At 36.3% G+C, this 21,821-nt stretch overlaps 1 protein-coding gene across 2 annotated transcripts; it reads left to right on the top strand.

The window, feature by feature from the left end:
- The first annotated feature begins 5,016 nt into the window (after window positions 1-5,016).
- On the top strand, window positions 5,017-19,702 carry LOC128240888 (bax inhibitor 1-like). Of its 2 annotated transcripts, XM_052957873.1 has the most exons (9): window positions 5,017-5,115; window positions 8,453-8,561; window positions 9,551-9,671; window positions 9,950-9,998; window positions 11,663-11,760; window positions 12,954-13,033; window positions 13,261-13,361; window positions 15,658-15,727; window positions 18,463-19,702. In XM_052957873.1, the coding sequence occupies exons 1-9, from the start codon at window positions 5,063-5,065 to the stop codon at window positions 18,490-18,492; spliced, it is 711 nt and encodes a 236-aa protein (XP_052813833.1). In that variant the 5' UTR covers window positions 5,017-5,062; the 3' UTR covers window positions 18,493-19,702. The 2 variants fall into 2 exon arrangements, with proteins under 2 accessions (XP_052813833.1, XP_052813834.1); XM_052957874.1 differs by lacking the exons at window positions 12,954-13,033; window positions 13,261-13,361; window positions 15,658-15,727; window positions 18,463-19,702 and adding an exon at window positions 12,619-12,815.
- The last annotated feature ends 2,119 nt before the right edge of the window (window positions 19,703-21,821 follow it).

Raw genomic sequence — 21,821 nt, forward strand, 5'->3', positions numbered from 1 at the left:
TAATGGAACAGAAGAATAAACTAACCAGGACTATGATTCAATCACTTACGCAGTATTTCCAGGTAACATGCCACATATAAAAGCATGTAGCTGAAGCGGATAAAAAATAAATAAATGCAAACACAAATTTAATATAAAAAAAAAACACATAAAAACACATTCGTGTATACCCCAATACCCCTTCAGTGCTGTGTTGACAAAACTAACCAGGATTACAAGCAATGCACTTGCAGACCCTTCCACTCCAAGTGGAGATAATACTTTTAAATTGATTGAAATTTGAATAGGATCTGAAGTGATCTGGCATCGAGTTCCACAGCACTGGTGCTGAATACTCGAACGATTTTTTTTCAAGCCATGAATCACCTAAGATAGCGCAGAAGACGTGATTCACCTACGATAGCGAGGAAGACGAGGAAGCCGTTATTCATCTACGATAACGCAGAAGCCGTGATTCACCTCGGATAGAAAGGAAGCCGTGATTCACCTACGAGAATGCCAGCATTTTTATTAATTGATTTACATGATTATTTTCTAGATTTTGGGTCCGTTTTTTTTCTCAAAAGAATGGTTTTGGCTTATCTAAAGCATATCAATACAACCCCTAAAAACGTAATGTATGGGATCAAAACCATTCTCCTGCTGGAATCTTGAGTTTCAACGATTCCGATTGTTGAAGCCTATTTATTCGCCTCATACGATACACGCACGGTGGTTGCCTTATCATTAAAGGGGGGTTCCTTAACCACGTGCAAGGTCATTGATTTGTTCACAAATGCAACACTTCTAACAGTTCTTCGGGCCCCAATTTCTCGAAACTTCTTAAGCTTAACAGCCTTAAGTCGCTTATTTCAATTAGCCAAAATACATACTGAAACTGGATTTTGATAAATGAAAAATGGTTTATTCTGATAATCATACAGATTTATCCTACATAGTTTCTAAAAATTCTTGAAGAATTTTATATATATATATATAACACATTTTATAGAACAACAAAAATAGTGAGATTAGCTTAATCCTGTTATAAGGGACTTAAGAAGTTTCGAGAAATTGGGGCCAGTAGCTCAACCCATTGAATAATGTATGTTGAAAATAATATCAACTGTTCATAAAGTCTCTAACCACTAAAACTGTGACTTGCAGAGTTACAGATAAGTTGTCCCATGTATCAGTATTTATTACTCGAAACTTTTGAACAAAAAATGGTATCTCACATCATAAATTAGTATTTCAAGTTTGTATTATGCCATCGTTTGTTTTTATTTGGGTAATAAACAACAGTGAGGAATTGTCTTTTATTAGTGTGATTGGAAACAATAACTGGTTATAACAAAATGAATGAAACCGAGTTTTTTATGCTATTGTATAGCGTATAGCTCACACTACAAAATAAAAAAGAATTTCAAAAGAAAACACAGTTAACTCTTCCTCTAAACTGAAAATGACTAGAACAACTATGTACGATTAAAGTGGTAAAAAAAATCAATGATTGACCCTGCGATGCCGCACGACAACACAAATTCTGTTTTAATGTATCCAGTATGTCACCAATTATCTCCGACGATGATGGTGGGCTTAAATAATGTGTAAATGCGTTAGACTGAGTTGGTAATACCTTTTTCAACTTCTTTTTCTTGGCATATTCGCGGGAAGCTTGCATATGAACACGTTCGTTTCCGTCTGCATCTGTCTATATTCGTATACCATCGTATTTACACGTTTATCATCAGAAAGCGTCTTTATTCAACCCCGAGGTATTCGATTATTTCCGGTTAGCGTCCGGAAAATGATCGACCAATTGCGGAAACCATAATTTATTTTTAACTGAGTGAAATAAATTGACCGAAACGCGTTCGCCGAATTAGACGAAATCAGTTTACAACAATTGCATTTTCTATGATTTTTATTGCGTATTTACGCAAAGACGCAGCTTATTAAATTTTGTAACTCTGTTTTCAAGCAACACGAAATCTGAAAGTAGATGTCAGTTCACACAACCAAGAAGCTTGGCATAATCTTGCCATCGCCATCTTTGCAACAATGACCATGGGGAAATACAAAACTTTGTGGGGATGCGAAGCATTAATTTTTAATTGTACGAAACATTTTACACCGATTCAACAATTTCGAATAATTGGAACTTTCTGAATATATAGAAAATAATAAATCTTTCTTTTAAACGACGTTTAAAACTCATTCGACAATGATTTTTTAAATTACCACAAAAACACACCCTTTCAAACATGGCCTAGTTCGATATGACGTAGACAGGTGCCCGGTGCTTTCGAATTTTTTTACCGAGTCGGGGGGAATACATAGCCGTTATTGACTATATACCGGAGGGCTTTTTTTAGACACAACAATTTAATAGAATCGGCGGAAACAATTAAAAAATAATTTCGGTAAAAACATTGTTTTCTACTTTTTGGAAAAATACAGTCAGCGGGTTTGTAAATCAATTCATATAAAATGCTGGCCTAACGAGGAAGCCATGATTCACCTGCGTTATGTAACAAGGAAGCCGTGCATCTCCAGGGTTGCCACCGCAGTATCATCAGAAAACTCCTCCGATTCAGGCTCAGCGAGCCTGGTAACCTTTTGCATGGTAGGATTGTATACCAAATGGCTGGAGTTTTACACAACTAGTTTATATTATTAAGCCTGCTGGATATGAAGTTAAATAAAATTCACAATTTTAGCTTCCAATTACGCACCAAAATGAACTAAGGACAATTCTTTACAAATACCCTTTTCGTTTTCCTTTAATGATGCATTTTTCTGCATTAGGCTTAGCAAATTTATTATTAAGTTTCTCGGCCACTATATTTTATTTCAATTCATTCATGTTTGTATCAATTCTTTGCCCAAAACAGTCAATAATAAATAAACAAATATCTTTGTACGGTGTTTAAGTATTTCAAATGGTGCTTTTTGCGGAGCACCGTTACGGCGACCAAAATGAAGTGATGTATCTGCCGCATAGTGTGTGCGGCGGTGGCCGCATAGTGTTTGCGGCGGCTTGGTGCCTCAATGTCGCTTTGTATACGGCACTGTTTCAAAACTCTTCATAGTTCAAGAGTCAATTTATTTATCATTTTCTGCCGGTACACAACTTACAATCATATTTTCATTCATGGTCATATTTTCGCACCTTTTATTGTGATGACCAAAGGCGTTACTGTATACCATTGTTATTATAACAATACACTTATTTATAGAATATTTAAAGATGCACTATTACTCCCAAATAAGATTTACCATATTTAATACAATTGTTATAATTTACCAAAAAGGATTGATAAATGTCGAAAACAATGGTTCTTATGAAGGATACTGTACTTCCTTTGAAAAAAAGGTGTAGAAAACACGGTATTTCCACCTTGTGAGAGGATAGAAGATCACAGTAAATCTTTTAGCATTCACCAATCATTTAATTTGTTTGCGTGTTCAGCTATTAAATACACGGTTATAAACATTATATCAGTAATTAATTCCATATATGCATTATATAGTAAGTAGTTTAAAACTTTGTTTGTTATACATGTATATGTATTGATTTTGAATAAGAGTGTCACTTTAAAAATACTATAAATAGACTGAATAAGCAATAAACGGAAGGCATAAAAATAATACTAAATTGCTTTAATAAGGCAATTAACTCATTTTTGAAGAACTGTCATTTCAGAATAGAGCTCTTAAAATATACTATTATAACATGTAGTTTTTTTTCGTACCACGGCATATATTCATACAAAAAAACATTTCCACGGAAATGTAATATGAATCTTCAAGTTTTGTATTATCACAAAATTCCAGGGTTTCGAATCTTGGATGAATTTGTACGGGAACTAGTGGTGCTGGTTCTCGAGCCTAGCTCTCAGAGCCACCGCTCGTACGTGTGGTCGTGCATGGTACGAAATCTGTCTCCTCTCTTCTATCTTTCCTTCTGGCTCTTTGAGCCACTATCGTACATGTGTATGTGGTCGCACATGTTTCGAGATCTATCAAATCTTTATTACTTTCTAATCTTTGCCTTCTTCCTCCCTCTTCTTGCCCTGTCATTTCACACTTTCGCCTCTATCTCTCCCACACCTATGTCTATTTCTTTACCACATTCGTCTCCCTTCTCTTTCTTCTCTCTCGTTTCCCACCCAACTCATATCTCCCTTCCCTGCCTGTCTCCCCTCCTTTTCCGCTCTTTATCTTCCTTATCTTCTTTCCCTCCACCTTTTCTCTAATCTTTCTCCCCTCATATTCTCCCTTTCAATCTCCCCAACCCCGTTCTTTCCTCTTTTTCTCCTCCTCCCCCTTTTCCATCTCTTCTTTATGCCCCATCTTTTTTCCCTCCAATCGTTCTTACTTCCCTCCTATCCCCCTTTCTCTCCCCTGTCTTTCTCCCCTCCCCTTTCTCGCCTCTCTTTCTCCCCCTCTTTCCTTCCCCTCTTAATCCCTATCTTATTTCCCTCTAATCTTTCTTCCCTCCTTTTCCCCTTTCTCTCCCCTTTCTTTCTCCCTTCTCTTTCTCTCCTCCCCTTTCTCTCATCTCTTTCTCCATCTCTCCCCCCTTTTCTTCCCCTCTTAACCCCTATCTTCTTTCCCTCCAATCTTTCTCCTCTCCTATATCCCCTTTATCTCCCTTGTCGTTAACCTCCATACCACGAGTAAGAACGTGCATTGTTTTCACGAGATATTTAAATATGGACATGCTATTTATCTAAAACATGCGTCATCATAAATTAGCCATTGCCGCAGTCTTCATCCGGTGCACAAAGTCGTCTCAAATTTAAACGTTTTAACATATTGAAAACAATGCTTATATTCATCGAATCGAGGATGTTTTATACCCCAAACATTAACCCAGGAAACCTTGACGCACCAGACATTACAGCCCCTACAGATGCTTTGGTACAAACTATTTTAAGTAAATATGTGTTTGAAGAGCTCACCAAGGGATGTAACTGTGCAGGTGATAAAAGTGCTACGTGATCTCCTATTATTTAAGTTGACTTTAGCCTGACCCGGAAGACACGTCATACTAAGCTAAAAACTAAAAACAAACATGGCGACAAGAAACGGGTTTTTCTCAGAGGCAATCTTTAAGTTTGATCATTTGTAAGTCATTTGGTTATGTATATTAAGTGTTATTTATGAAAATTCACTACCATGTTGATTTTGTAAGGGAAATCATTGTTTCTGCAAGATCAGAAGGCTTACAATAATATTCCAGCTTGCCCACTTTCGATTTCGGTTGATGTCAGGCGTGAAAAGTTCTAGAACTTTGGGCAAACATTTTGATTAGGGCTATATTGGACATATCATACGGTCGGTTGGCCAGGAACCGATTTCTCGGCAGCATAGCAAGACGGTACCCTAGCAAGATGTAGTAGCTTATCGCATTAAACTAAATCCAGTAAATTTCTCAATTTAATCTTGATTTTACTTGTCAAAAATAGTTAATTGTGATCTATTTTGAAAAAGATTTCTTTTTTAAGTCCTGTTTTATAAACCTAATTCAGGTTTATTGTAAGTTATGTAGCACTGCCTAGGCCGTATGGAGTAGTCAAGGATGAATAATATACATGTATGTCTTGTCCAGTCTAATGTAAGCAGTTCATGTGGGTATCCAGATGTTTCACACCCAAGACGTTTCTTCCCTAGGCATTTCTGACCCTAGATGTTTAGCACCCTTATGATAATAACAGGGTTCGAATTTAACTTTGAGGAGCACTCGCAAAATTTTGCGAGTGCATTTTGAGGCAACTCGCAAAATGACAAATCAACTTGCAATTTTATTATTTGCTTTATTCCCTTATAATATTGTCTAATTAAAGTAGAAATTAACACCTAAGACATATTATGAATATTAAAAAGTATCAATCTTGAGTGACTCGACTACTAGAACTTGTTGATGGCTTATTCTATTTGGGGGGTATGGAAAGACTCGTCTGATGCTGGCAGCTTTTTGATAACAAAGCTGTCCAATAATTTGACATTGTTCACTTCGTATATTTACCCACGCCATCGGGTAATTTAATACCCATTCGACAAGCACGCTACAGATTTCATTAGTCTATAAGTATTAAAAACAATAAAATAATAAATTCAAAATAAAAAAAGCAACAGTAAATGTAGCGTGGATATTTTGGACCATGAAATATATCGATCAACGAAGTCTATTCATTTTGACAGTTGGGCGGAAATATATTCAAAGGATGATGGGGTTTACATATAGTGCGCAAAAGCGCTAAATTTAGCCAATGATTGAGCTAGGTGATTACGTCATTCGTATTTACTTTGTAATTATGCACGCCTCGGAGCATCCTGGAAAGATTCGAGATAAAACTCGGCCTTTTCCGTATTTGTTCTATTTTTGAAAACCTACTAGAGCGTTACTCCGTACTGTCTTCTTTATACCGGTAGTGTAAACATGCCACTTATAGGCTGTTTACACTCGACTACATAGTGGAATTAAGTTCATGTTAATTCTACTTTCCTTTTAACATTTTGTGGTCTAGAAAAAGCAACTCGCAGAATTTTGCGAGCTTGAATAAAAGTCACTCGCAATTTCCAAATGTCGCTCGCATTTTGCGAGTATGCGAGTCTAAATTCGAACCCTGAATAATTAAACAAATACACAATAAGCTGTCAAAAGACAGGACACATGGGAAGATAAAAACCAGTACGGCACATTTGTGGCATTCAAAGGGGCCTGTTGTAGGCAGGTGCTCAAAACACCTAGCAGATTAAACACTACTATAATAATGAGCATTGCATAATATGCCTGAATTATAACAGTCTATATAAACAGCCGCTTTAGAGCCTTTGACAATTTTTGTTTTGGCGACTCTGCGCATCCATGTCCCACTTGTTGATTTCCTAGCCAAGAATGACAGATCCCTGCGCTTAAGTACATGTGTATTGTGCAAAGATAATGGGCACTTGCTAGGTAGTTCAAAAATGGCAATGCTTTGTTGACAGATCGACAGATCGATCTGAATTTTTGCTTCATGAAACAAAGTGTAATAAGAGGATAGTATTGGCTCAAAATATTTTATTTGTAACTTTTGTGTTTTTATTTTGATATGCAGTGTTAAATATTGTGGGGTTCCAATTGAAAAAAATATTTTATACATTGGTATTGGTGGACTTGTGGGAGTTAGGGAACAAAATGAATATCAAAATGTTAAAAAAGTTTCCGAAACATGCATTATTGTGGCTACACTTATGACACACGCTTTACAGGGCCATCAATAAATATTTGCTAGGATTTGAAAAGGGCAGGGTAGAGCTTTAAAAATGGCAGGCTTCTAGAGCCATGCAGTGGTGAATGTGTGTGTGTGTGATGGGCCATACCTTCCACACCGGGTCTTTGTCTATCCTAGATATATTTGGTTCTCATAACCCAAATAAATGCATATTCCTTCATGTCCAGGCTTTCACAAAATGTTGTGTTGTTTTTATTCCAAATTTGAAAGGGTGTCTATATCTCAAAATTAAAATGTTTCTCAGTGAAGGGAAAAGTGTACTTGACTGGAGTCTCTTTTTGTGCAATGACACATTTTTCTCACAAAATGCATCTAAAATGAAGAAAAAACCATGGCCTTAAAATTATTTGAATAATCATAATGGCATAAATACTCATCTTGTTAAAAAAATAAGTGGACAATTTGACGTGTATTGACAGCTCTTAAATTCTTAAATATATATGTTCTAGTGTTTCCAAAAGGCTTTAAGCAATGTGTCATTTTGACTGCTGGAAATGTGATGACATGTGTTTCCCTTTCGTCTTGCCATGTGCTTTTGTTTTTGACAGCTTCTTGTGTAATGAGCAGATGACATATATTTTCATAATCTGACTCTGTTATGTAATTGGGTCAATTAAAGCCAATTATTAGAACAGTGTACAGAACACAACAGTCGACCTCTGTGTATCATCTTAATCTAATTGCCTTATGCCTTCTGATCAGATCTCCGATCTTAGTATCCTGCTGTGCAGTTTTGGAGGTTTTATAGTAGAAATGGACCCTAAATGGCCCTGAGCCAATAAACAAATACACAGGAAATTAAAACAACAGGGCTGAGTGTAACATTTATACACTATCACAGTACCCCAAAACTGTTTGTGGGACAAAGCATACATGTATGCTTAATCAAAAACCAACTCTTTGATTTATGCACTTGGTCACAGGTCTCTCCTGATGGTTTAAACCAGCAACACATTCTACTTTCCAAATATTTTTTGAGACAGTGTTTGCTGCCACCATGTAACATCTCTTTGATACTTTATGTACATGTACATGTAAGTACAGTATATTGAGAGCCCTGTTGAGTATAAAGTATGAGAAGAGCAGATAAGCCAACTACACTGTGAATGATTAAATCTATTCTGCTCATAAAAGTTCATCAAACCATCATTAATAATCTTAATAATTTTCTTACTCCAATTCAGGGAAAGGGGTGTGCAGGAGCACCTGAAGCGAGTATATGGCACACTGGCCATCTCCATGCTCTCTGCAGCTGCAGGTGCCTACGTGCATGTGGTCATGGGGCTCATATCGGTGAGTAATCGGTTGAAAAAATATGTATCCTATTAACAGAACTGATTCCTTTTTATGCTCCCTAAAAGGAAACCATACAGTCCCCACTTTGTCTGTCTGTCTGCACACTCTTGTCCTTAGAATAACTTCAAAACTACTGATTGGATTGAAAAACTTGGTATATAGATATGTGCAATGAGTGGAAGTGCAATGCACAAAAACAATAATCCTAGCATGCATATTTATTAATTTATCTCCCCTTAACCATTTTTGCATAATTGGTGCTTTTCATGCCCATATACTCAAAACTACTGATGGGCACTGCTATAAATCCAGAACTTGCCTATTTTGAATGCTGTTATTACTGATTTCATTGACACTGAACGGTATCAAATGTAAGGATTTGATGTCAGATGACAAACTTCTTGTGGCCCTAAATAATCAGCAAACAATGTAGAAATTGTACAATTTCCTTAACTTACAGGCATTCAAATCACAAACAATGTGTACATTAGTGTTGAGAATCGGACAGAAAAATTACTATCGATAATCGGTTTATCAATGATCGATTATTAATTAATTTAATCATTATTTAATTATTTGTGGTCATTAAAGGCACACCTATACAGTACATGTTCCAGTTTGAAGCACCAATGTTCCCTTACAATATTGTTTGTACATTCCTTTGTATATATATTACATTATTTATTCAGAATGTGACTACATGTATCTTGAAGTGTTTACAAGTTAATTTTACATAACATGAGACCACAGGCTTTAATTTTTGTCTTACATTTAGTATTGTATACATGTGTAAAATTAACACAAAGAGAGATATCAATTGTCCGTAGCTGTTACGTCCCTTGTTTCTATAATCAGTTGTTCAAATTTCACTATCAATTTGTCAACGACGTAGGCCTTTCAGATAAATTATTGATTATAATCGATCATCGAAACAATACTAGTGTACATGTATTACTTGTGTAACCTTTAAATGTTCTGTTCCCTAGGGAGGTTTGTTAACGACTCTGGGAGCACTTGGAATGATGATATGGCTGGCCGCCACTCACCACAGCAAGGCCAATGTGGCCAAGAGACTCGGCATATTTGTGGGTTTCACCTTTTTCATGGGTATGTTGAAATGATTTTGGGCTTCCCGGTCCTTTTCTAGACATTTCTTTTGATAGATTCTCATTAAACATTATTCAATTACTTTGTGTAAGATTTTTTTTAACAGATTCAATGTTAAAACTCCTTATATTATCTTGAAAAAAAGTCTTCTTAAGTGTAAATTACTGGTTTGGGCTGTTTTATATATTATCCAATATTAATATTAAACAAATTTAGAAAATCGAAAGTGTGTTTTTCACCTTTAGTTTAATAGAGAGGTTTTGTATGCTATATTGCAGGTGTTTCCCTTGGCCCATTGCTGGACATGGTGATCAAGATTGACCCAAGGTTTGTAATTGTAGCCATGGAAACCATTAAGAACCATCAAATCCACTTGCCCCTTCGAATTCACAAATGAATATCAAAGTCCGGCGAGAAAATTCAATTACTCTTGTCTGCCCGCCAATAAAAGTACTGGATGTAAACAGTCAAATCGAAACTGGGAATATGACCTCATGATGGGCAAGAATTAATTTTCATGCAGATTGTTGAATGCAATGACTGTTAAGTGGATAATATGTTGTAGATAATCAGTGATCTATTTATTATTAAATTATTATATCTCCTCTAATAAATGGTGACGACATACTGTTTTTGCCCTGTTCATCAGTCAGTCAGAAAGTTCACAAGGTCAATGTCGCGGTGACCTTGAAGTTTAAAAACCGTTTCCACTCAATAACTGAAGATCCTTTGGGTCCTGGAACTTAATACTTGGGATGCAAGTTGGTCATGACTTGAGATAAAAAGTCAAAGGTCAAGGTGACCCTTCAGGGGAAAAACAATATATGTTTGCAAAAAAAAAGGTTTCCACTCAATAATTAAAGAACTCTATATTCATACTTAGTAAGCCAGTTGGTCATGACTAGTTGATGACAACTATTGATTTCAGGACCAGTAGGTCAAAGGTTAAGGTGGCAGTGACCTTGAGGGAGAGAAAACAGTTTCCAATGATAACCAAAGAATGCTTGCACCCAGAAACTGTATACATGGTAGGCCAGCCGTAAATGACTAGTTGATGACCCCCTTTGATTATGGGATCAGTAGGTCAAAAGTTAAGGTCATGGTGACCTTAAAGTGAAAAAAAAAGGTTTCCACTGAATAACTAAAGAATGCTTGCACTTCATACTTGGTATGCCAGTTGGTCATAACTAGTTGATGACCCCTATTGAATTTGGGATAAGTAGGTCAATGGTCGAGGTCGTGATATAGGTTGCAGAAACTGAGAGATAAAGAAAGGTTTCCGCTGAATGACTAAAGAAAGCTTTTGCCCAGAAACTTCATACTTTGTTTCCTAGTTGGTCTTGATAAGTAGATGACCCCTTTTGATTTTGAGGTCAGTAGATCAAGGTCAAAGTGACCTCAAGGTTAATAACATCCGCTCAATAAATTCAGAATGCTTGGACTCATTTATTTCTTACTTGGACCCAAACTCCAGTAGATGACCCCTACAATCATATTGATGTGATAGTAAATTTGAGTGGCTGCAAAAGTGTTATCAGTTTTACCTGACTTTGTTGATAAATAATTTTTTTTCGAGACCTGAAGAAAACTAATTGGTGTAAAAAATAAAATATACAAAAATGAATCACACATAGGTTTAACCGATTTTATGATATGTTCTGCATATGCAGAAAGAGGCCATATTGGTGGGTGGAATGGGGGAACATTTAGATTATATTTTAATGTAAACCATGACAAGCAGAATTGACCTTTATAGTACCGGGTTAATGGGATGTAATTAGCAGATGCAACATCATGTGACAGGTCCTACAATGGTCGGGACCATGGTATGACTTGTTTTTAGGGTCATGGGTACTTTCAAACTAGGTTAATACAAAATTCTTTGAAATCGTTTTACAGGATCCAAAATTGCCAATTTGAGTCTATGAGACCTATTTCAGCTTGTTGTGGTTAAGTGTTTGTTACTGTGCAAACTAAATCTTTGATTTCAGTATTGTGATGACTGCTCTGATGGGGACAAGTCTGATATTCGTCAGTTTCTCCCTGGCTGCTCTCTACAACACAAACAGGACCTTCCTCTACATGGGAGGTAACTCACACACAAGTGACCTGATCCTGGATTCTCAAATTATTTTTGAAGCATAACGGTTTAAATATCTTAGTTTATTTAGCCAAATTTATTGCTTAAGCTTGATTTTTTCAAAACAAAACTTTATAGTGTTATAAGATTTGAAATATATTCTCTTATATCCCAAAAAACTTATGGGAGAATGCTACATGGTTTATAACTAATCAAGTAGAGTGTTCTTAGCCTAATGATGCTAAAAGGATAGTTTGGTTTTTAAGAAAAAAGTCAGGGGTATTGTATCATTGACCTGGCCCCAATTTCTCAAAACATCTTTAGCTTAACAGGCTAAAGGACTTTATTCCACTTAGCCACAATATATACTTAAATTTGATTTCAATTAAAAAGAAACGTTTATTTTGATTAACATAAACATAGTTCCTATTCAAAGTTTAAAATCTCAAAAAATAAATAAAAAATTACACAATTAATAAGGAAACAAAAATAGTGAGATTAGCTTTATCCTGTTATAAGGGACTTAAGAAGTTTCAAGAATTTAGGGCCTGGTCCTGGATGTGCCTTGGGTGATTCATGAACATTTTCTGGCATTACAGGTTTCCTGCTATCGGCCTGGTCCTGGATGTGCCTTGGGTGATTCATGAACATTTTCTGGCATTACAGGTTTCCTGCTATCGGCCTTGTCCTGGATGTGCGTTAGGTGATTCATGAACATTTTCTGCCATTACAGGTTTCCTGCTATCGGCCTGGTCCTGGATGTGCCTTGCTGGATTCATGAACATTTTCTGGCATTACAGGTTTCCTGCTATCGGCCTTGTCCTGGATGTGCGTTTGGTGATTCATGAACATTTTCTGCCATTACAGGTTTCCTGCTATCGGCCTTGTCCTGGATGTGCCTTGCTGTTTTCATGAACATTTTCTGGCATTACAGGTTTCCTGCTATCGGCCTTGTCCTGGATGTGCCTTGGGTGATTCATAAACATTTTCTGGCATTACAGGTTTCTTGCTATCGGCCTTGTCCTGGATGTGCCTTGGGTGATTCATAAACATTTTCTGGCATTACAGGTTTCCTGCTATCGGCCTTGTCCTGGATGTGCCTTGGGTGATTCATGAACATTTTCTGGCATTACAGGTTTCCTCCTATCGGCCTTGTCCTGGATGTGCCTTGCTGGATTCATGAACATTTTCTGGCATTACAGGTTTCCTGCTATCGGCCTTGTCCTGGATGTGCCTTGCTGGATTCATGAACATTTTCTTCCGCTCTCAGCTCATCTGGAATGTAAGTCCTGGTTTTGCTTCAAGACGATATAAAATTCAATCATTAAGTGAGGTTCAATACTCACAATATGTATGATGAAAACCGTAACTGAAGAAATACATTAAATAAATAGAACATTTGTTGATTTCAGTGCAATATCGTATTTTATTTTTCCCTTGGAATCACCAGAGAATGTAGTATATTTTTAACACCAAACAAACTTTTATGTTGACATTTTCCACTTACAGCTGAACTTGTATGGAGGCCTTTTGGTATTCTGTGGCTTCGTACTCTACGACACACAGCTCATTGTTGAGAAAAAACGCAGTGGTGACGACGACTATATCTGGTACAGTTTTTATAACCTTGAATAATATTAATACTTGCTGTAAATGACTCGGTATTAGACACACTTTTTTTCCTCAGATTTCCATGTTAAAAAATGCCTGCATCTAATAACCAGTAACAAGCTTTTGAACTTTTTTTCTGAGGTCGATTTCAAGCCGAGAGTTTCTTTAGATTTATGTAGAAAGGGATGTTACTCGCGTCATATCGATCGAGTTTATACGGGTTAAAACGGCAGTTGAAGATCAGGATACGGTATATCGTAAGACATTTATAATTAAAAAATAAATATTGTATGATTAAAATTATTCAATATTATTATGAATGTAACAATAATTAAACATGCTTATAAAAAAGCAAAGTTGGGCACTGTCAAAATATTTTTTGTCAGTAAACTGTTGTACGCTAAGGTGTTAAAAACTCGCACTGCCTTTAAACCTGTTTAACATACCAATACTACAAACTGATGCGAAAATGGTCTTGTTATGTCTCCCCCTCTCTGGGGGAGACATATTGTTTTTGCCCTGTCCGTCAGTCCGGTAGTCCGTCAGTCCGTACGTCACACTTCGTTTCCGATCGATAACTGGAAAACCGCATGACCTAGGATCACCAAACTTGGTAGGGAGGTTGGTCGTGAGGTGTAGAGGATCCCTATTGTTTTTGGGGTCACTAGGTCAAAGGTCAAGGTCGCGGCGACCCCCAATATAAAAAACATTTCTGCTCAAAATCTTGAGAACGGTTTGACCTAGGTTCACCAAACTTGGTAGGGAGGTTGGTCATGAGGTGTAGAAGATCCCTAAAGTTTTTGGGGTCACTAGGTCAAAGGTCAAGGTCGCGGCGACCCCCAATGTAAAAAACATTTCCGCTCAATATCTTGAGAATGGTTTGACCTAGGTTCACCAAACTTGGTAGGGAGGATGTACAAATTTCATGTCCATCATTGATTATTTCTCACCTACGACCACACAATGGGGGAGACATGCGCTTTTTCAAAAAAGCAATCTCTAGTTTTTTCACACTTTTCCACGTTCTTTATTCTTTTCTGTAGGTGTAGACATTTTCAGAACAAACCCGTACAATATAAGGTTTTTGCATAACTTAACTTTTCAATCTCGACGTTACTGTCAGAATTTTGTTAACATGGTGGCCGAAATTGGCAGACGATTTTGACATTTTTTCTACGAATCCAAAACATAGATTAAAAGATTTTTTCTCAGATTTTTCAAGGATTTTTTTGCCTGCGTCTTATACCCCCTATTGTCTTATACCCAGTCATTTACATTAATTTACACAATTCGGATGACTGTTTATCTGGTAAAGCTTTTAATTGCCTTTGTAAGAGGCTAAGTCTGAACTTAAACACAACAGTAATGATGCTAATACCTGTTGTGAAATAAAATAAATAAGATTCAGAACCTTGGACTCTCACTTACTATATAAATCCACCTATTTTTCAGTGCACAATATTCAAATGTAAATATGTTCATGTTTTCATATTAACAATAGCTAAATTCAAATAGAACTTTACCAAGGTCCTTCAAAAGGACCTCTGACACTATCTGTATGAATTTGGCTATTTTTCAATGTTCATGTTAAAGCACTTAAGAGTATACATATGCATTTTAAGCACAACTATTTGAATAATAAGAAGAGCTATACTACTCACCCTGGCATTGGCATCACACCTTGGTTAATGTTTTGCATGTAAGCACCTTCAAGTCAATATCTCAGCAAATACATCATGTATTGCATTGAATCTTTACATATGTGTTTCAAACTATCAAGCCTACTTAACTAATGAAGTTAGGTAACACTGTTTTGAATATAATATAAATTATGGGGTTATAATATATAATTTGCATCAAAAAATCTGGATAAGTTTTGCATGTGAGCACACATAAGTTAATATCTCTGACAGCAATTTCTAATCGAGCAAGATTACTTCATTTTGCATATAATGCAATTCTAGTCTGATTATTATTTTGCATGTAATGCAAATGATGTCCCTTTATAATTTGATTTGAGAAATCTGGTTCAAAGCGTCTAAATAGTCTATCTTGGCCCTCTTGTTTTCCAATTAATGGAGTGACTGTTCAACTTAATGTTTATAACTTGAGTAAGTCACAAGTGAAGGTCGTAAAGGCCGTTAGATACTTTATAAGACATAGAGTGGATGTGGAAGCTAGTGAGTAATATAGCAACTTGCTTGAGAACATAGGCTCCACAGGCATTCAGTGCAGTTTGTTTGGTTGGTGTACAAGAGGGTTTTAAAATGTGTAAAATTGGTATATCCTTTACAGGCAGAGTGTGGACCTCTTCCTGGACTTCATCAACATCTTCAGACGTCTCATGATCATCCTGGCCAGCAAGGTGATTATCTTAGTATAATTAGTAGGCTCTGGTCACTTCCTTTTTTATTAGTCTCTTAGACACTAAGAGAGTGACATAGTCTGATTGTATGTCTTATCTACTATATAAATCTTCTAAATTTCCTTCTTTTCGAGCAATTATTGTGACATTATCTTCAATGTTACCTAAAGTTGAATGCACTGTAAATAAAAAGTTAATTATACCCCCACAAAAGAAGTTTGAGGGGGTACATAGGAGTGAGCTTGTCGGTCGGTCGGTCTGTCTGTCTGTCTGTCGGTCGGTCTGTCGGTTTTCATGGTTTCCGGACGATAACTCATGAAAGGCTAGACATATTTGGAAAAAATTTTGGTACACAGGTGTAACATCAGAAGATACAGGTCAAGTTCGATATAGGGGCTAGTGGGGTCAAGGTCACTGTTACTAAAAATAGAAAAACGGTTTCCGGACGATAACTCATGAAAGGCTTGACAGATTTGAAAAATTTTTGGTACACTGGTGTAACATCAGAAGATACTGGTCAAGTTCGATATTGGGGCTGGTGGGGCCAAGGTCAAGGTCACTGTTACTAAAAAAAGAAAAATGGTTTCCGGACGATAACTCATGAAAGGCTAGACGGATTTGAACAATTTTTGGTACACATGTGTAACATCAGTAGATACAGATCAAGTTAGTGAGCTTGTCGGTCGGTCGTTTTTCATGGTTTCCGGACGATAACTCATGAAAGGTTTGACAAATTTGAAAAAATTTTGGTACACAGGTGTAACATCAGAAGATACAGGTCAAATTCGATATTGGGGCTGGTGGGGCCAAGGTCAAGGTCACTGTTACTAAAAAAAGAAAAACGGTTTCCGGACAATAACTCATGAAAGGCTAAACGGATTTGAACGTCTGTCGGTCGGTCGGTCGGTCCGTCCGTTTTCATGGTTTCCGGATGATAACTCATGAAAGGCTAGACAGATTTGAAAAAGTTTTGGTACACAGGTGTAACATCAGAAGATACAGGTCAAGTTCAATATTGGGGCTGGTGGGGCCAAGGTCAAGGTCACTGTTACTAAAAATAGAAAAACGGTTTCTGGACAATAACTCATGAAAGGCTTGACAGATTTGAAAATTTTTTGGTACACAGGTGTAACATCAGAAGATACAGGTCAAGTTCAATATTGGGGCTGGTGGGGCCAAGGTCAAGGTCACTGTTACTAAAAAAAGAAAAACGGTTTCTGGACGATAACTCATGAAAGGCTAGACGGATTTGAACAATTTTTTGGTACACAGGTGTAACATCAGAAGATACAGATCAAGTTCGATATTGGGGCTGGTGGGGTCAAGGTCACTGTTACTAAAAATAGAAAAATGGTTTCTGGACGATAACTCATGAAAGGCTTGACAGATTTGAACATTTTTTGGTACACAGGTGTAACATCAGAAGATACAGGTCAAGTTCGATATTGGGGCTGGTGGGGCCAAGGTCAAGGTCACTGTTACTAAAAATAGAAAAACGGTTTCCGGACAATAACTCATGAAAGGCTTGACAGATTTGAAAAATTTTTGGTACACAGGTGTAACATCAGAAGATACAGGTCAAGTTCAATATTGGGGCTGGTGGGGCCAAGGTCAAGGTCACTGTTACTGAAAAAAGAAAAACGGTTTCTGGACGATAACTCATGAAAGGCTAGACGGATTTGAACAATTTTTTGGTACACAGGTGTAACATCAGAAGATACAGATCAAGTTCGATATTGGGGCTGGTGGGGTCAAGGTCACTGTTACTAAAAATAGAAAAATGGTTTCTGGACGATAACTCATGAAAGGCTTGACAGATTTGAACATTTTTTGGTACACAGGTGTAACATCAGAAGATACAGGTCAAGTTCGATATTGGGGCTGGTGGGGCCAAGGTCAAGGTCACTGTTACTAAAAATAGAAAAATGGTTTCTGCTTCATAACTTTAATTGGGCATGAGATATTGTGATGAAACTTGCTGTATAGGCAGCCTCTGTGAAGACAATGCTTGTGATTGAAAATGGGGCCAGTGGAGTAAAGGTTTTTGTGCACTGTTACAAAAATAGAAAAACGGTTTTGTCTTATTCCAGAAGAGATCTGCTAGAGCATCAGCTAGTTTTTCTTGTCAGCAGTGTAACTTCTAAATTACTCAACAGATTTAAATAAAACAAAACATGCATGATAAAAGAAGATGCAGTGTGCAGTAACCTTGGAGTTATGGCCTCTTTTCAAAGGAATGGTTTGCCATTCCTGTGTCCAGGCGGCATTTGGGGGTATTCGTCACTCCTGTGACAGCTCTAGTTTAGTTTAACATTTACAGTATTTATATCTCACTTATCTTGGTCTATAGTGAAATCTTACTCTATTATGAAATCTTACTCTCTAGTGAAATCTTACTCTAGTGAACTCTTACTCTAGTGAACTCTTGCCCTATAGTGAAATCTTGCCCTATAGTGAAATCTTACTCTATAATGAAATCTTACTCTATAGTAAAATCTTACTCTAATGTGAAATCTTACTCTATAATGAAATCTTACTCTATAATGAAAGCTTACTCTATAGTGAAATCTTACTCTATAATGAAATCTTACTCTATAGTGAAATCTTACTCTATAATGAAATCTTACTCTATAATGAAATCTTACTCTAGTGAAATCTTACTCTATAGTGAAATTTTACTATAGTTCAAGGGTACAATGTTTGATACTATATATTTTTTATTTAAAACACTTCAGGAGGAAGGAAAAAAGAAGAGGAGAGATTAGAAGGAGATGGAGGACCGGGTGTGTGTGGATTGGTGGGAGTACAGAACTGTTTTGGAGTGTTTTGCCAACTATACTGGCACTGTAAACCTTGTCAATGAAATGGGAATTTATTCAAGAACTTTATAAGTTTTAATTTGAATTATTAATAAAATCCTTCTGTTGGTTAAATTAAGAAATTTTAATTAATTTTGATAAATTTTTTTTTAAAGGTGTCAGCTCATTAAAGATTTTTTCATGTGAAAAAATATATATTGGTGTAATCTCTCAGTTTCATTGCTGTATAATTTAAAAAAAAAAAGGATAGGGTAAATCATTGATAATTTAATAACAACTGTAATCAACATCTTTATTTACCCCATCCCAAAGATAATCAAATTTGTTTGCTACAAAATGTAGGTAAAATGCCACAGTCATTGCTTTAATGCATAATTTCTTGTGAAGTAAGTAACATATGAGATAAAAATACCCGGTAAGACTGACTTTGTCTGTCCATGTAGAGCATATTAGATTTAGATTAAAGGTATTCAATGTACAGTTGAACTTCTCATAACATCAAGCCCATGGCAAGAATACTAAAGTTGAATGCGTAGTTAATGAAAATAAACTTCATATAAAGGAATTACAGTTTGTGTTTTTGTACTTTTATTTCATCTGAAAATGGAGGTGAAATGGCTTGTTTTGCAATCATTCAATGTAGATTTTTTATTTACTATTTTATTCTGTTTTTCTTTTTCATAGTTTTCCTTGCAAATAAAACATTTGTCTGTACAAATAAAAAGGTTTGCAATAGTTTGGGTTCACCAGGCAATTAACATGCGTGTACCTTGGATACCCTGACTGAGATATCATGTTTTAGGGACTGTTGTGATGTTTTTGGAAAGGTTAATATACCATGATTGTTTGTGCGCTCCTCATAAACAAATAACAGATAAAAAACAATCACCAAAATGAAATGCTTTGGCCAGCATCTTAATGCGCGAGGGTTTGTACCAATTTAAAGATGTTTTACTTCATTATTTTGTTGTCTTGTTTAATTGTATATCTGTGGTAAAAAATAATTCTAAGTAACAGCATGTTTATTTAATGTTTTTGCATTGTTTATTATTCTATAAAATCTGCACTAACACCATCACATGGTCCTGCTGTTGAATTGTTTTCCTGTCTTTTATTGTTGTTACATCCTAAATAAAGCTTTTATGTTATTTTCAAACTGATGTGTTCTTTTTACCAAGGGGAGATAAATAAACCAGAATATACTTTCCATAGAGACCTGGATGTTTTCTTTTGAAGATTCAAACTTAGATTCATCGCTAAAGCGCATTAGATTTTCTGGTCAGTGAAATGCTCTGAAAGCTCAATGTTGATAAATGGAATTTTTTAGCTCCTCTTTTTGTGAAGGAAAAAAAGGCTGTGACATTGTCCAAGTTTTGTGATATGGCTGTCATTTTTGTGTAACAATTCATATCTTAATTACTCAAAAAAAGTAAATACTAAAGAACTCTCCTGAGATATTCATGTGCTACCATTTAGGTGAAGGCCTTTGTGAAGTAATACTCAAGAACTCTCCTGAGATATTCTTGTCATACCATACCAAGTTATAGGCTTTATTATTTGTGGAAAATCCCCTTGAAAACCCGAGTTTGCATCAGCCTGCAATGCTCTTTGTTCCATTTTCAGTGCTATTTACTTCAACCTTTTACAATATTTAATTATTATACCTCATTCCTTTAAATAAAAGCTCGTTCAAGAACGGAATGTATTATAGTTTCACCTGGGGCCGGTGGGTGGGTGTTGGCCAGTATGTTGTCCTATCAATAACTTTAGAAGGATTTGTCCAATAATCATCAAATTTGGCTAGAATGTGTATGGGAATATTATCTCGGAACAAATATTTAACCAACCAAATTGCTCCAGAGTTACCGCCCTTTAATTATAGAAGTAACTTTGAATGGTCTTGTACCAGCCATATCACTTAAGTCAGAAGTTATTGCTCTTAAATTTTATAGAAATTAAATAAAATTGGTTTTGTCCTATCAATAACTTGAGAAGCCTTTATCCAATCATAATCTGAAAGTGTATGCGCATGCTCTATCAACCAAATTTGATAAACAACCTTACCACTCTAGTCTTTTGATTGAAGACGATACAACTGGAACACTAAAGCTCTTGAAATAGCTCAATCCTTGAAATAGCTCAACCCTTGAAATAGCTCAATCCTTGAAATAGCTCAACCCTTGAAATAGCTCAACCCTTGAAATAGCTCAATCCTTGAAATAGCTCAATCCTTGAAATAGCTCAACCCTTGAAATAGCTCAATCCTTGAAATAGCTCAACCCTTGAAATAGCTCAATCCTTGAAATAGCTCAACCCTTGAAATAGCTCTACCCTTGAAATAGCTCAATCCTTGAAATAGCTCAACCCTTGAAATAGCTCAATCCTTGAAATAGCTCAATCCTTGAAATAGCTCAATCCTTGAAATAGCTCAACCCTTGAAATAGCTCAACCCTTAGAAAGGAACTTTCCCTGACATGATATCCGGAAGACTACTGAAATAACCAGCTGACCAGTGCGCTACATTCGTCTGGACTATGTGCAGAAAGAGAACTACAAATGGCGTGATAAGCATTGAAAAAAACATCAATGGCTTACACCACAATGGAGCACCGTTGAATGGGCTACTTCAAACATGAAAGTGGTAAATGGCCGAAGGGCTGAAGTAAAAGCCTCGTGAAAAGGGGGAGTTGCGGGTACCCTCTTTATAGTTCTTTGGAATTTCTTAACGCCGGTAATACAGACATCTACCAATTGTTTTACAAGTTGGATATATAAGTACATGTAGTATATGCCCAAACAATGAGCATTATAAAGTATGTATGTTATTGCTAGTGCATTAGTTGTAAAGATCTCAGAACACATTCATGATTATATCAAAGCACTGTAAGTGCTGAATGTGGCAATGCTTTGATAATGCTGACGTTCGATGCTGTGTTGATTTTTTTTATTGGCAATGAAGTTTCTAAACGAAGTCATTGGTTTGCTATAAATGAAGATGGTTGATAGGAAGTCATTGTTGACAAGTAAGTGCTTGGTTGCTTAGAAAGTTAGGGGTTGATAGGGATGTGATCGGTTAGTTTGAATGAATGTAGTTACTAAGGCTAGTATTTGTAACTAATGAAGTCATAGGTTGATGGATAAGTCATGGTTGCTCAGGTAGTCATTGGTTGCCATGGCTTAAGTTGCTGCTATGGATGCTTGTGGTTTCTAAGAAAGTTAGTGGTTGCTAATGATGTAATTGGTTGCTAAAGAAGTAAGTGGTTACCTTGGAGGTC

This window comes from Mya arenaria, chromosome 7 (assembly GCF_026914265.1).
Source record: "Mya arenaria isolate MELC-2E11 chromosome 7, ASM2691426v1".
Lineage (NCBI taxonomy): Eukaryota > Metazoa > Mollusca > Bivalvia > Myida > Myidae > Mya > Mya arenaria.

What these genes read in the sequence shown, in the direction of transcription:
- LOC128240888 (XM_052957873.1), top strand. Translation starts at nt 5,063, where the DNA reads ATGGCGACAAGAAACGGGTTTTTCTCAGAGGCAATCTTTAAGTTTGAT. An exon ending in GGGTTTCACCTTTTTCATGG is followed by an intron (nt 9,672 to 9,949) that starts GTATGTTGAAAT and finishes GCTATATTGCAG; the next exon opens with GTGTTTCCCTTGGCCCATTG. An exon ending in TGATCATCCTGGCCAGCAAG is followed by an intron (nt 15,728 to 18,462) that starts GTGATTATCTTA and finishes AAAACACTTCAG; the next exon opens with GAGGAAGGAAAAAAGAAGAG.